Source organism: Pseudophryne corroboree, chromosome 2 (assembly GCF_028390025.1).
Source record: "Pseudophryne corroboree isolate aPseCor3 chromosome 2, aPseCor3.hap2, whole genome shotgun sequence".
Classification (NCBI taxonomy): domain Eukaryota; kingdom Metazoa; phylum Chordata; class Amphibia; order Anura; family Myobatrachidae; genus Pseudophryne; species Pseudophryne corroboree.
In genome coordinates, this window is record NC_086445.1 from 396,501,157 (window position 1) to 396,516,135 (window position 14,979).

The following is a 14,979-nucleotide window of genomic DNA, read 5'->3' on the forward strand; positions in this document are numbered from 1 at the left end:
GGTTCCAATTGTGACTTTGGGTAATTTATGATCCACCCGTGTTGTTGGAGTATTGACAGAGAGAGTGATATGTTTTGTAACAACTGCTCCCTGGATCTCTGGATCTCGCCTTTATCAGGAGATCGTCCAGATAAGGAATTATATTGACTCCTTTCTGACGAAGGAGTACAATCATCTCCGCCATCACCTTGGTGAATACCCTCGGCGCCGTGGAGAGACCGAAAGGCAACGTCTGGAATTGGTAATGGCAATGCTGGACCGCGAATCTCAGATAAGCCTGGTGAGGAGGATAAATGGGAACATGCAGGTAAGCATCCTTTATGTCCACCGACACCAAGTAGTCCCCCTCCTCCAGACTGGCAATCACTGCCCGAAGTGATTCCATCTTGAACTTGAACCTTTTTAGGTAACAATTCAGATCTTTTAGATTTAGGATCGGTCTGACTGAGCCGTCCGGCTTCGGTACAACAAAGAGGCTGGAATAAAAAGCCCTCCCTTGTTGAGACGATGGTACCAGGACTATGACCTGGTCTTGAAATTATTTTTGGATTGCCGCTGTTACTTCTTCTCTTTCTGGCAGAGAAACTGGCAAGGTCGATTTGAAAAATTGGCATGGAGACACGTATTGAAACTCCAGTTTGTATCCCTGGGATACTATTTGCAATACCCAGGGATAGAGGTACTGGAAAGAAAAGGATTGTCTCTTTGTTGGCGCACTTACAAGAAAAGAGTGTGTATGTTTAAAATGTAACTTTTAATTCCATATGATTAAAAATGCCTGAGAACGTGAAAAATAATGAGACAATAATCATCACAAACACTACATGTAATGAAAACTAAATGTATTAAAAATAAATGAAATTGTCAAATCCTCTTATGTGTCCTTATTGTGTTTATATAATTTATAATTCTTAAGTGTGTGCCGCAATAATTTAAAGATAACCGTTTGATATTGGCTACTTAAATCAATCCTCAATTTATTGGGATGCCTCTATTAAATCGAATCATGAACAAATATGATACTATAATCGATAATCATATTACGGTTAAATCTTTGTTCTATATATATATAATTCTGCACATGTACATGGAACCGAGCCAGGCTAAATCTATTCTGCAACACTGCAACAGTTACAACTGGAGCTGGAGGGTTCTATAACCTTCATTGAGAATGAACTACTATATCCATTTCATTATATATTGTATCCTGCAGGGGATATTAGTATTATCTCTTTAAGGATATAGTTCCATCCTATGAGCTCCTATTGATCAATTATACCTATCATTGGAGTGTATCTATACCTTATGCTGATTTAAATAAACAGCATTTATTCATATGTAAATTCTCACTATGTGTATCTACTGCTCTTAATCAATCATATGTACACTCCTCTGTTTGTTTATCATGCAGACTATCTTACAAGGGGCAACTTATAAATCAAAAATGCAGCTATGCCATATGCATTTAGGTTAAATAGATAGAAGCTGTCTATAATGTGTGTTGATTACACAAGGTATCCACAGCCTGAATACTATGCTGGTTTAATGTAGCAAAAAAGCACATTTGTATCTCTTATATGTAACTGTTCTATGCAACAATCCGTAACATTTATGGTGTTATTATAAACATTGCAACAGTTACAATTAGAGCTGTTGGTTTCTATTTCCCTTGTTTAAGAATGAATTACTGTGTCCATTCTTTACAGGAAAAAACCTGCAGGAAATAACTGTGTTTACTTTTAAAAGATTCTACTCCACCATATGAGCTTATTGTTATTTAGATAGAAATGAGCTGTATATCCATGTGTGTTTATTACACAGAGTTGCCACCACCTGCATTAAAATGTACTTGTGTATTATGCTATTGAAATAAACAGCATGTACCAGTAAGTTATGACTGCATAGTAAGCTGGCTTAATTAAATCAAGTATGCTGGTATAAATATACTGAAATTCCGTGCTTATTTAATACGAAAAAAAAAGGGCTAGTTTGTATATATCTCATGTAATATTTCTTACAAGTTGCAACAATCCATTACTTTTATGATGTTGTTATAATTATTGCACCAGTTACAACTGGGGCTGTAGGGTTCTGTTTCCCTTATTAGGGATAATCTGCTATGTCAATTAATTGCATATGCAATCCTACAAGGAATAATTGCATTTGCTTTTAAAGGATACTGCTCCACCACATGAGCCTTTTGCTGTTTAAGTAGGAGTAAGCTATGCTCCTATGTGCGTTTGTTGCACAGAATTAACATAGCCTGCAATAAAGTATATCTGTGTATTAGGTTGGTTAAAGTTAACAGCATATACCAGTAAATTGTATCAGCATGATAAACTAACTTAATTAGATCAGGTATGCTGGTGCTAATATACTGAGATTGAAACTCTATCTCGTTTTGAACATACAGATCCCGCAGTTTAAACTGATCTAAATCAATATAACCTATTGCAGTGAGCATCGGTCCCTTCCTAATCCCTAACTGTGAGCATATTCCATATATTGTACATAGTTTTCACAGAATTATATTAGATATTGCACACACAAACATTTGTTAATGCGGACACATAGTTAATGAGCCGGCGTGCTAGCGCCGCTCTGAAACGCCCATGTGCACGTTTCACTTTAGCTTCGTCAGGGCAAACCCGATTGCCCTGCACGGAGATACTATAACGGCTAGAGAGGCCAATGGCAGCGCGGTTCGGTGGTCATGTGATCTCCCATTCAGGAGACGTACTATCGCCCATCCTGATCTCCCATTCAGGAGCCAGTTCACACCCAATGAAAAGTCTTTAGAGTGCCCATGTCTCCTGCGGATCCCGTCTATACCCCAAGGTCTTGATGTCGTCCCCAGCATCCTCTAGGATGTATGAGAAAACTAAAATAAAGAAAAGAAACCTAACTAAAATCTATAGTCAAACAAATATGTGCCTGTACTCCACAGGAACAAAACTAAAACTGAGGTAATCTGCTGGTCAGGCTGGAGATGGGATAGGTTATAGGGGGGAGGAGTTAGATTTTATAGGTTCTGTGCCAAACTCCCTTCCCACACACTCTAACCGATCAGTAAGTACGCAGTGTCCCCCAGATGGATGAAAGAGAAACAAGTAATCAGGGGTAACAATTAGAGAGACAAAGAGCTTAGGACAAGGAAAAGATAAGTATACTCTGGGGGAAAACCCACACTGAACCTGATGCTGAGGCAGACAAAGTTCTGGACTGGGTTGAATATTGTAGAGATTCAGGAGTACATAGGACCGGCAGTTTCACACCAGAAGGATGAACTATAACCCCCATTTGAGGAGTGCACAGGCAAGGAATATAACTGGTGACTGCACCAATCAAAACTGAGGGGTCTTGATGAATAACACTGTGCAGCTGCCCTGCTGCACGTCCACACACAGCACTCACTTATTGCTCAGCAACGGGGAACGCCATCTGCCTCCGGTGTCCCCTTTGCCAAGCACCCAGCAGCTCCCAGGCACCCTTGCGGCAGTGTTGCTAGGCGCAAGGCGGGACCCTGGAAGCTCCAGCAGACGGGCGAGGCGCAGCGCCCCGATTTGTGCCAAATTTTGTTAAGAGACTGGTGTTCTCCAGGGCAGGCATCAGTGATACAATATAAATGTACTATCATAGTCTAACTGCACCTAGGATAGCATCTTAGCTGGAACAATCAAGAGGAGATGAGAACTTTCGCTACATTGGTAGCAGAAATATTTGTACACAAATTTTACAGATGCTTCTCTACAGCTGTGGAGGTATATCAGTTTCAGTGTGGTATAGTTACACATATGGACATTGTGTCCCAGTATAACATGCACATTAGGCATTGTCAGCGGGCACTTTCAGTTTTTGGAGTTTGCTGAATACTATGCAGTCCCATCAGACCCCTAATAATGAATGGACCAGTTACTTAAAACATGCATAATCTAGGTTTTTATAATGTGTTACAAGCCCATTAAGGATGATGACTAGACCCCATAGTCCCATTCATTTCATTGCAAAGCAGCGTATACAGCATATAGAACCAGGGGCGTAGGGAGGGCGGTTCCGGTGGAGCTTGAGCTCCAGGCGCCCAAGACAGTACAGGGCGCCGCAGCTCGACTCCGTCTGGCCGCACGGAGCTCGCAGCTGTCAGTCACTGACAGCTGTGAGCCTTAGCAGCATCAGCTCTCTCCTCCCCTCCCCACCCCTCCATGATGCACGGGAGCGTCTGACGTCATGATGTCAGACGCCAGACGGATGGAGACGCGGCCAGACTCCACAGGACTGCGGAGACGGAGCAGCAGCAACGGAAAGCAGGAGCGGGGCAGGTGAGTATTGTTTTTGTTGTTGTTTTTCTTTAGTGTGTGTAGGCAGCGCTACCAGGGGGCACAACTACTGGGGGCAAATCTACAGGGGGCACTACTACTGGGGGCAAATCTACTGAGGGCACAACTACTGGGGGCAAATCTACTGAGGGCACAGCTACAGGGGCAAGACTACTGGGGGAAAATCTATAGGGGGCACAACTACTGGGGTCACAACTACTGGGGGCAAATCTACTGAGGGCACAGCTACAGGGGGCACAACTACTGGGGGCAAATCTACTGAGGGCACAACTACTGGGGGCAAATCTACTGAGGGCACAGCTACAGGGGCAAAACTACTGGGGGCAAATCTATAGGGGGCAAATCTACTGAGGGTACAGCTACAGGGGGCACAACTACTGGGGGCAAATCTATAGGGGGCACAGCACAACTACTGGGGCAAATCTACAGGGGGCACAACTACAGGGGCAAATCTACTGAGGGCACAGCTACAGGGGGCACAACTACTGGGGGCAAATCTACTGAGGGCACAGCTACAGGGGGCACAACTACTGGGGCAAATCTACAGGGGGCACAGCTACAGGGGCACGGCTACAGGGGGCACAACTACTGGGGGCAAATCTACTGAGGGCACAGCTACAGGGGGCACAGCTACAGGGGGCACAACTACAGGGGGAACAACTACTGGGGGCAAATCTACAGGGGGCACAGCTACAGGGGGCACAGCTACTGGGGGCACAGCTACTGGGGGCAAATCTACAGGGAGCAAATCTACAGGGGGCTCAGCTACAGGGGCACAACTACTGGGGGCAAATCTACAGGGGCACAGCTACAGGGGGCAAATCTACTGAGGGCACAACTACAGGGGGAAAAACTACAGCTGGCACAGCTAGAGGGGGCACAACTACTGGGTCCTTAACTACAGGGGGCACAACTGTGGCCATGCCCCTTCCCTATGAAGCCACGCTCCTTTTTTTTGCTGCGCACCTTCGCCGTGCACTATGTTTGACCTAGGGGTGTGTGTGTGTGTGTGTGGGGGGGGGGGGGGTTGGGCGCCAAAAGAAACTTTCGCCCTGGGTGCCATAAGGTCTAGAACCGGCCCAGGTGGCCACGCCCCCAATTCAGTACAGGGGTGGGGGGCGCCGAAACATACCTTGCTCCAGGCACCATGACACCTTGCTACACTACTGTATAGAACATATGCTCCAAGAGATAACGCTTTTAAACCTGATGTCACTGGGAATTATACTGGCAGCTGAAGATGCCAGCTCTTGTTATCCATGTCAGGGGTTATCATACCAACATGAAAAACATGCTCCCAGCACGGAAAGATTCCCAATAGGTCATTAAAATCCTAAACAGTTATTTCTGAACATCCTTATAACGGAACTTGCTTCAATCCCATTAAGTGCTAAAATGTAAATGAAATAATAATTTATAATATAATTGGTTACCCTCTCATAAAGTGCATTGGTTTTGTCACGCTCTGATGTTAGGACTTTGACGTTAGCCTGGATTTCTGCCATGTGGCGCTCGTACTTTGTAAGCATGTTCTGTAGCTCATCTCGTTCCCGAATGCTTCTCTTGACGCCAGAATCAAGCTGTAATAAGCTTCATGATTATACATATATACAATCTGCATACAGAGCACAACAATGATTGTTGTTACATGGTAAAAATGTAATTGTGTATGATACTTCTATTACAGATGGAAGCAAGTGGTGGTCTGTGGGTGCAGGACTTTGCCTCGGTGGGTGACTTCCTTGAGTACTGCTTTAACAAATTATTTTCTATGGGCCTAACTCAGAGTTGATCGCAGCAGCAAATTTGTTAGCAGTTAGGCAAAACCATGTGCACTGCAGGGGGAAGAGGGGGGGAGGGGGCAGATATAACATGTGCAGAGAAAGTTAGATTTGGGTGGGGTGTGTTCAAACTAAAATCTAAATTGCAGTGTAAATATAAAGCAGCCAGTATTTACCCTGCACAGAAACAAAATAACCCACCCAAATCTAACTCTCTCTGCACATGTTATATCTGACCCCCCTGCAGTGCACATGGTTTTGCCCAACTGCTGACAAATTTGCTGCTGTGATCAACTCTGAATTACCCTCAATATCCTCACCTGAATTCATTAATTGGAACTGCATGCAACTTTGCAAGATTAATTAAATAATTCAACCAAGGATATTACAACTGGAAAGACCAGAAGAACACTGATATATAGTAGGCAGGCATGATACAGCAATGCCACTTAACCCAGTACTGCTTTGATATAAAAAAAAACCCAAAACACTACATCAAATAGGATAACATTCCATAAATGAAGAGTTGTGAATTACTCCAATGTGATACTACAAATCAGAATAAAAGGGATGTTCTCATAGTAATATAGCAAAGTGTCTTATACTGCAGTGTATGCTTACCCGGGAAGGACTACGTGTTGGACTCCCACTTCGACCTCGAAGCATCTTCCTCAAGTGTTCTGTTTCCCTCTTGTAGTGATCTCTTTCTGCCTCCAGACTTTTGACAAATGAGTCCAGTTTAGAGGGACACATTGCTTTATTTTTCTCACTTGCTAAAATGCTCTTTTTCTCTGGTGAATTAAGAGAAAATGTTAATTATATGATACTAGGTGATTCATCGCACCCTACGGGCGCTCTTCACACCGTCGGAAGGGGCTACGCCCCCGTAACCCCTGCACGTAGTTGTGTGAGTGGGTAAATAGTGCACGACGAAAGTGCGTTTGATGGTGAAGGCCCTTTAGTGGGTGTGAACAGTGGCTGCAGGGCATGATGTACAGAATGTAGCGGGTGCAGGGGTGACCGCGTATGGGGGAGGGTGTCTGTGGGTGGAGGAGGGGCGGATGCCGGGAGTGTGTGCGGATAGGAGAGGGGGGCGGGAGGTGGTGTGGGTGGGGGAGGAGCAGGCGACTGGGGGTGGTGGATGGGGTCTGGATGCGATGTGGGTGGGGTAGCGTTGGAGGGGGTGGGGGAGGGGTCGGTGCAAGGCTCTCATGGATGTGGGAGGGGTTCTGGAAGCGTTGTGGGTGGGTAAGGGGTAGGTGTGCTTGCGGGTGGTGTTGGGGGTCCGCTGGTGGCGGGTGAGGGGCTGGGGTTCATTGGGTGGGGGAGGTGTAGGTGTAGGGGGTGCAGTGGATGGTCGATGGGGTCCGTAGGTGGTGTAGGGGCAGCCATGGGTTTGCTGTGGGTGGGATGGAGGTAGGTATCTCCTATATATTAGGACAGATCCGTGACTCATTGCTAAAGCTGGGTGGAGTCACAATGCTGGGCGGAGTCAAGTTACAGATCTGGCCAAATATATAGGAGAAGCATAGGAGAAAATAGGAGAACACACTGGCCAAATATATAGGAGAGAATTGGAGAACACACTGGCCAAATATATAGGAGAGAATAGGAGAACACACTGGCCAAATATATAGGAGAGAATAGGAGTACACACTGGCCAAATATATAGGAGAGAATAGGAAAACACATAACAGTACATTGTAATAACAGTACATACATAGTGAGCGCAGGAAAGGCAGCAGCAGCAGCATGTTAACGCGACATACAAGCACCACCTCCAGGCGCCAGCCATTGGACATATGCTGAAGGGTGCGCTGTGATTGGCCACCCGTGGGTGTGATGGGATGTAGCTACTGCTGCTGCCCCCATGGTACAGAGCATCCCCAACTCCTTACATATAGCGGGGACGCGGGGTGAGGGCGGGTACGAAGCGGGGCTCACTGCCAGGAGACGGAGCGCACAGGCATCTTACTGCACTCTCCGGCACCTGGCACTGTAGTGTCCGCCAGCGTCTCCCTGTGTGAGCGGGGACCCAGGTGCTAGTTGCATTGGCGGACAATCCCAGCGCACTCCTCAGCCATGTGTCCAATAGCTGGTGGCTGGGGGCGGTGCTTGTATGGAGCTTTAACATGTGTCCAATAGCTGGCGGCTGGCGGCGGTGCTTGTACGGAGCTTTAACATGTGTCCAATAGCTGACGGCTGGGGGTGGTGCTTATACGGAGCTTTAACCTGCTGCTGCTGTCTCTCCTGCGCTCACTATGTATGTACTGTTTTCACCATGTACTGTTAAATGTTTTCCTATTTTCTCCTATATATTTGGCCAGTGTGTACTCCTATTCTCTCCTATATATTTGGGCAGATCTGTGACTTGACTCCGCCCAGCATTGTGACTCCGCCCAGCGTTAGCAAATGAATCACAAAGTCACAGATCTGGGCAAATATATAGGAGATGACGTAAGCTTAAATGTTTCCCTTTATAACTGGAGTCCTACTTATAACTAATACGCATCCCTGGAGCCTAGAACAAACTGGGGACTATTGTAGTGCCTATCTCATTACTCCCCCCAAACACACACACACACACACACACACACACACACACACACACACACACACACACACACACACCTGGCAACCAGTGAATGTCCACAGTGAGTGCTGAAAGGAGGCATGCACCACCTCACCCTGTGGCTGTCAGTGCAGTTCCTAGTCCCTGTGAGGAGGTAACTGCCAACACTCCCCATACACATACTGTCTCTCAGCGTTACACATGCCAATTGGGCCAGAGCACGCACTCAGTAGTGACCAGACACTGAGTCCTTTCTTTGTGTATGTGCTTGGATATGGGCAGCAGAGGGACAGTGTGATACTGGCAGCTGAAAGGTATTTCCTTGGAGCAAGCCGCCATAGTCACAGCTGCAACCTGAACCGGACTGTATGTAAGGGTAAATGGCGGCAGTTGGGAATGGAAGTAAAAGTGTCCCGGATGGAGCGCTCACTGAGGATGGGGAGATAGGGGGAGATGTATAAAGCCTTGGAGAGAGATAAAATGGGAGTAGTTGGCCAAAGCACCAATCAGCTTCTGTCATTTATCTAGCACAGACTTTGAAATGACAGAACTACTCCATTTTATCTCACTCCAAGGCTTGATACAGCTCCCTCTTAATCAGAGGGGCACAAATCTTGCAGGCCTTACAGCAATTTGTATATATGTACAGCTTGTAATGTGGTGGTGCAGTTTAAACAGGTGTCACATTAATATGAAGGGGATTGGTATGATATCCCGCCACACGGGATGCTGAATGTCTGTATACCGACATCGATATCCCAAGCGGTGGAATGCCAGCAGGGGGGCGAGAGCTACTAAGCCCCTTGCGGGCTCGGTGGGGAGCTTCGCTCGCCACAGGTTCTATTCTCCCTGTAAGGGTGTTGTGGATTCCCCACGCTATGCCGTGGCTAGCATACACTGGAATATGCAGCAAGGTTAGAATGGGACACATCTGTAGCTAGAAGCTGTCTCTCTCAAAGGTATAATACATCAACCCTTTAACTTACAGCACTAGGAACTTTGCAGCTCCAAGCTTGCTTGGGTTGCAATCATACAGTCGTCTCAGTGGGCTGTCACACTTCAACTACTGGCACTTTTTACCTCGCTCGCCCGCCTGTGCCACCAGGGAACACGTATCATCCAGGATTTGCTTCAATATTCAGCAAACCCTTCTGTAAACTGTTTTTTTTTCTATAGTTACTGTAATTAGTAAGGAAATTTTATATTTGGCATCGTTGTATCTATTAGGTAAATATATGAAGCAGTGATAACAGTGGAGAAGTGAGCCAGTGGAGAATTTGCCCATGGCAACCAATCAGCATTGAAGTAACATTTATAATCTGCATACTATAAAATTATACAGAGCAGCTGATTGGTTGCCATGGGCAACTTCTCCACTGGTTCACTTCTCCACTCTTATCACTACTTCATACATTTACCCCTATAATACCAATATTACACACATATTTAACAAATCACTTGAAGTCACTCTGGTAAATACCATGTTTCTCAATTTTTTCAATTTTCTTGCTCAGTCTGTTGTTATCTTCTTGCAGTTGATCAAAGAGAAGACTAATAGTTCTGTTTTCCTGACTTTTTTCTTCCAGTTCAGTTAAAGCTTTTTGTAAATGTTCTTTGGAATTGTCAGCGTCCTAATTTTAAGATAAAAAAAGGGAGCTGCTTTAGTATTGTAACCATAGAATCACTCTAAAAACAAAACATGACTCTAGAAGTGACACTTTATTAATATAAGTTTAGGGGAGAGGAGTATCCCGCACCAGAACTATTAATAATGAATTGTATTATAAGGGATTAAGTATTTAATTAAATATGTTGAGTCCACATCTATTATACTAAACCCGTGCTACCCTCTGATCCAAGGAATAGACTTGAACAAGACAGGTGGTAGGGATCAGTTTAACTGGGTGCACTCCATCCCATACATATAGAAAATGTGTACAATTTCCTTTATTTTAATTTTATGTAATACCAATACCCACGTGGGATATATAACCTTTATTTCTTGTCCCACATGAAGTATTACTATGACCTATACATGAGGTCATAAAAGGCGAAATATATAAAAACAGTTGGAAAGTAGAAAAATGTGATGAAAAGAAAAATGACAGAAAGAATTTCTGTCCATGTGAAAAATAATAAAAAGTATTAAAATCAAGGTCGTGTGCCATCTATTTTTTTTAGATTATATCTCTGTTTTTAGGATAAGAACAACCTCCTTATCACTTGGAAAATTTAATTGAGATACATAAATTAGCGCACTTGTAAAATGTGCTTCTGTATTATTAATAAAACTCTGTCACAATATTTGTCAAGATGATTTCAATATTATTGTAATATCCAATAAATAATTAACCTTGTGTGTAGTAATTAGATCACTCACATCTGGGGGATGGTTTAAATCTCCCTCAGACTGTGCAGCTATTTTGTTAAGTTACCCAATGCTGACTGATAATACACAGGCTTCTATTTGTACACTGCAAAGACTGGTGTAGTTGATACAAATGTTACTCTCAACAAGTGATACACAATGTTTCAAAATAATGCTTGATTTATATAACTATGTTGCACTCGTGAAATATGCTTCCACACCATTAATAAAATCCTATCACAGTGTTTGTCATGGTAATTTCATTAGTAGTATAATATCTAATTAGCCTTGTGTGTGGTGATTAAATCACTCATTTATGAGAGATAGTTTTGATCTCCCTCAGACTGTGCAGTTATTCTGTCAAATTACCCAGTACTGACTGATAGTACACAAGCTTCTATTCATAAACCACAGAAACTGATATAATTGATACAAGTGTTGCTTTCAATAAGTGATATACAAGGTTTCAAAATAATGCTTGAGTTGTAACATTATGCTGCTAGGCCTGATTTCTCCTTGCAAAGTAATCCTTTTATATAACAGGACATTTTATTAAGTGTCACAATATCTCAGTATAGTAAAGGGATATAAACCATCAATGGCTTTAAATCCACCTGCTACCAAGTGTGCTAAAATTGCTCTTGTTATCACACTTAGGAAGCACATTAATTATACACATAGTCAGGGCTCATAGTATTGACGCATGTAAGGCCAATTGAGCTCAATATATTATAGTGCGTATCAGCAACTCCTTCAATCTGCACAGTCTGAGGGAGATCAAAACTATCTCTCAGACGTGAGTGATTTAATCACCACACACAAGGCTAATTATCTATTAGATATTATACTACTAATGAAATTACCATGACAAACACTGTAATAGGATTTTATTAATGGTGTGGAAGCATATTTCACGAGTGCAACATAGTTATATAAATCAAGCATTATTTTGAAACATTGTGTATCACTTGTTGAGAGTAACATTTGTATCAACTACACCAGTCTTTGCAGTGTACAAATAGAAGCCTGTGTATTATCAGTCAGCATTGGGTAACTTAACAAAATAGCTGCACAGTCTGAGGGAGATTTAAACCATCCCCCAGATGTGAGTGATCTAATTACTACACACAAGGTTAATTATTTATTGGATATTACAATAATATTGAAATCATCTTGACAAATATTGTGACAGAGTTTTATTAATAATACAGAAGCATATTTTACAAGTGCACTAATATATGTATCTCAATTAAATTTTCCAAGTGATAAGGAGGTTGTTCTTATCCTAAAAACAGAGATATAATATAAAAAAAAATAGATGGCACACGACCTTGATTTTAATACTTTTTATTATTTTTCACTTGGACAGAAATTCTTTCTGTCATTTTTCTTTTCATCACATTTTTCTACTTTCCAACTGTTTTTATATATTTCGCCTTTTATGACCTCATGTATAGGTCATAGTAATACTTCATGTGGGACAAGAAATAAAGGTTATATATCCCACGTGGGTATTGGTATTTCATAAAACTAAAATAAAGGAAATTGTACACATTTTCTATATGTATGGGATGGAGTGCACCCAGTTAAACTGATCCCTACCACCTGTCTTGTTCAACTTTATTAATATAAACAGATGCTGGTGAGACAATTTTGAATCGAAAGGATAATTTGGAAGAAAACGATTATTGGGTAGTGTGCCGATTTTGGGATTGTTTTGGTCAGTCTAGTTGTTAGCATCATTGGGCAAAATCTTAGAGTGTGTGCTCAGCTTAAAAGTACCATCAACTAGAAATCACAGGTGTTTACAATCATTTGTAATAAACATTGATATTTTTAATTGTGTGTGAAGACAGAGTTTTGAAGAGCGGTAAATAAATGTCAATAAAGATAGAAATTAAAGTGGTGACTTCTGTCTTCTACTCACATAGAAGGCACGTATATTTGCAATGTTTAGCAAATTCATTTAGTTAGAAACATAATACAAAAGAAATGTTGACAGACCAATCGCATTTTAGTAATGCTAGAAGTAAATATCCCTCTCCTGCTGCTCCGACCACCAGCAGCCCCAGAGCAAGTCTGATTTTGCCTAAAATCTTTATTTTTAGGAAAATTTACAGGACCTGCTCTGGAAATCCCTAATGACTAATTCAACAATTGGAAGTTTCTAAATAGCTTAATTAGTCTTTAATTATTACCTTACTGCAGTGCTGGTGTGTGTGTGTGTGTGTGTGTGTGTGTGTGTGTGTGTGTGTGTGTGTGTGTGTGTGTGTGTGTGTGTGTGTGTGTGTGTGTGTGTGTGTGTGTGTGTGTGTGTGTCCGCCCCCCTTCCCCCCCTCCCTGTGTGTGCCTGGAGGAAGCAGCAGGGAGAACTACATTTCCCAGCACCGCCCCCTCCTCACAGCAGCCTCCTACCCTCCCAGCATCCTTCTACCCAGGGGTGGAAAGATGGAGGGGAGATGACCGGTAGAAGATGCGGAGACCACAGATAAGTATCAGAAGTATGCAGTAACCTGCACGGGGTGCCAGTGGCGCATACACAGGGAGACAGTGGCGTATATACACAGGGTGACAGAGGGGCATACAATGGGATACAGTGGTGCCTATACACAGGGTGACAGAGGGGCATGCACACGCAGTGACAAAGGGGCATTCACAGGATGACAGAGGGGCATACACATGGGGTAACAGTCTCACACATAGTCTAGCACCTCCAGCAGCTTGCAGGCTATTACATTTAGCCCCTGCTCTCCTTTCTTTCATCATATAGCAGAGCTGTAGCTCACAATATACACACTTTGATGTGTACACTTTGCTGTTGCTATCACAGATTCCAGGACTTTTGAGCTCATGGGGGCTACAAAGGAGGCTTGTGAGCAAGGATATCAGTTAGCAGTGACTGTAACAAATCCCTATGAAATGAGTGGTGAGAGATCTGTCCCAGTTCAGCAGCACACTTGATTTTTCCTCCTTGGTGCCCCCTGACAGTTGGAGCCCGGAGAGTCAGTGCTTCCACCGTCTCCGGGAGTTACACCACTGCTCCTGGTCAATCTCCTCATATGGGGTCTACTTGGACTGCTGCTGGTATCACACGCTTCCAACATGTTTTCGGCAGGATTGCGCCGTGGTCCTTCACAGAACTCCAGGACAGGTACCCATTGCCCCATGCCTGTTTCTACCACTACCTCCAAATTAGGCACTTTGTCAACTCCGCTCTCTCAAATGCCTGCTCCCTCCATGAGCTCACTCCGATGGAATGGCTTTGTATTTACCGGCTTACTGATAAAGGCACCATTTCCTACTTATAACATTCCATTATGACTGTGGACTCCCCACCCTTAGCTTCCCATGAACTTGCATGGGAGTTAGATTTAGGTTCCAAGTTGAGGAAACTTGGGATGTGATCAGATCCAATATCTCAAAACTTCATTTAGTGTGTCTATCAAGTGTATACCCGGTGGTATCTTGCTCCAGAGCGTCTGCATCGAAAGTACCCCAGTACTTCTGACCTGTGCTGGCGCAGATGTGGTCACATTGGAGTCTTCTTTCATATTTGGTGGATCTGTCCATGAATTGTGCCATTTTGGGTGATGGTCCAGTTGCTTATATGGAGCTGAACTAGTGGTGGTGCAGATGGTGCACTACACTCGGTCCTACCACTATGATGCAGCATTATTATAATAAGTCATACAGTTACTATGCTGCCACGCTGAGCCGCTGCACTATAGGCAGTGACAAAGAGGATGCAAATGCAGTCTGGCCGGGGGAGAAGGAGGGGAAGGGGAGCTCTCTGCTCATCTCTCCCTGTATCCTCCTCTCTGTCGCTTGAGTTACTGTTGCTGCTGAGGAGGAGGTGGTCCTGCTCTTGCTACCAGGGATGACAGGGATCTCATTACCATCACTGGCATTGAAACTAGAGATGAG

At 43.7% G+C, this 14,979-nt stretch overlaps 1 protein-coding gene across 3 annotated transcripts in view; it reads right to left on the reverse strand.

Annotated features, from left to right (window-relative positions):
• TSGA10 (testis specific 10) overlaps positions 1-14,979 on the reverse strand; it is a 184,649-nt gene that overhangs the window by 122,229 nt on the left and 47,441 nt on the right. For all 3 annotated transcript variants that reach the window (XM_063953349.1, XM_063953351.1, XM_063953350.1), the window contains 3 exons: positions 10,168-10,318; positions 6,737-6,906; positions 5,768-5,914 (listed from right to left, as the gene is read on the reverse strand). In XM_063953349.1, the coding sequence (XP_063809419.1) occupies positions 5,768-5,914; positions 6,737-6,906; positions 10,168-10,318 (468 nt within the window). The remainder of the gene's footprint in view (positions 1-5,767; positions 5,915-6,736; positions 6,907-10,167; positions 10,319-14,979) is intronic.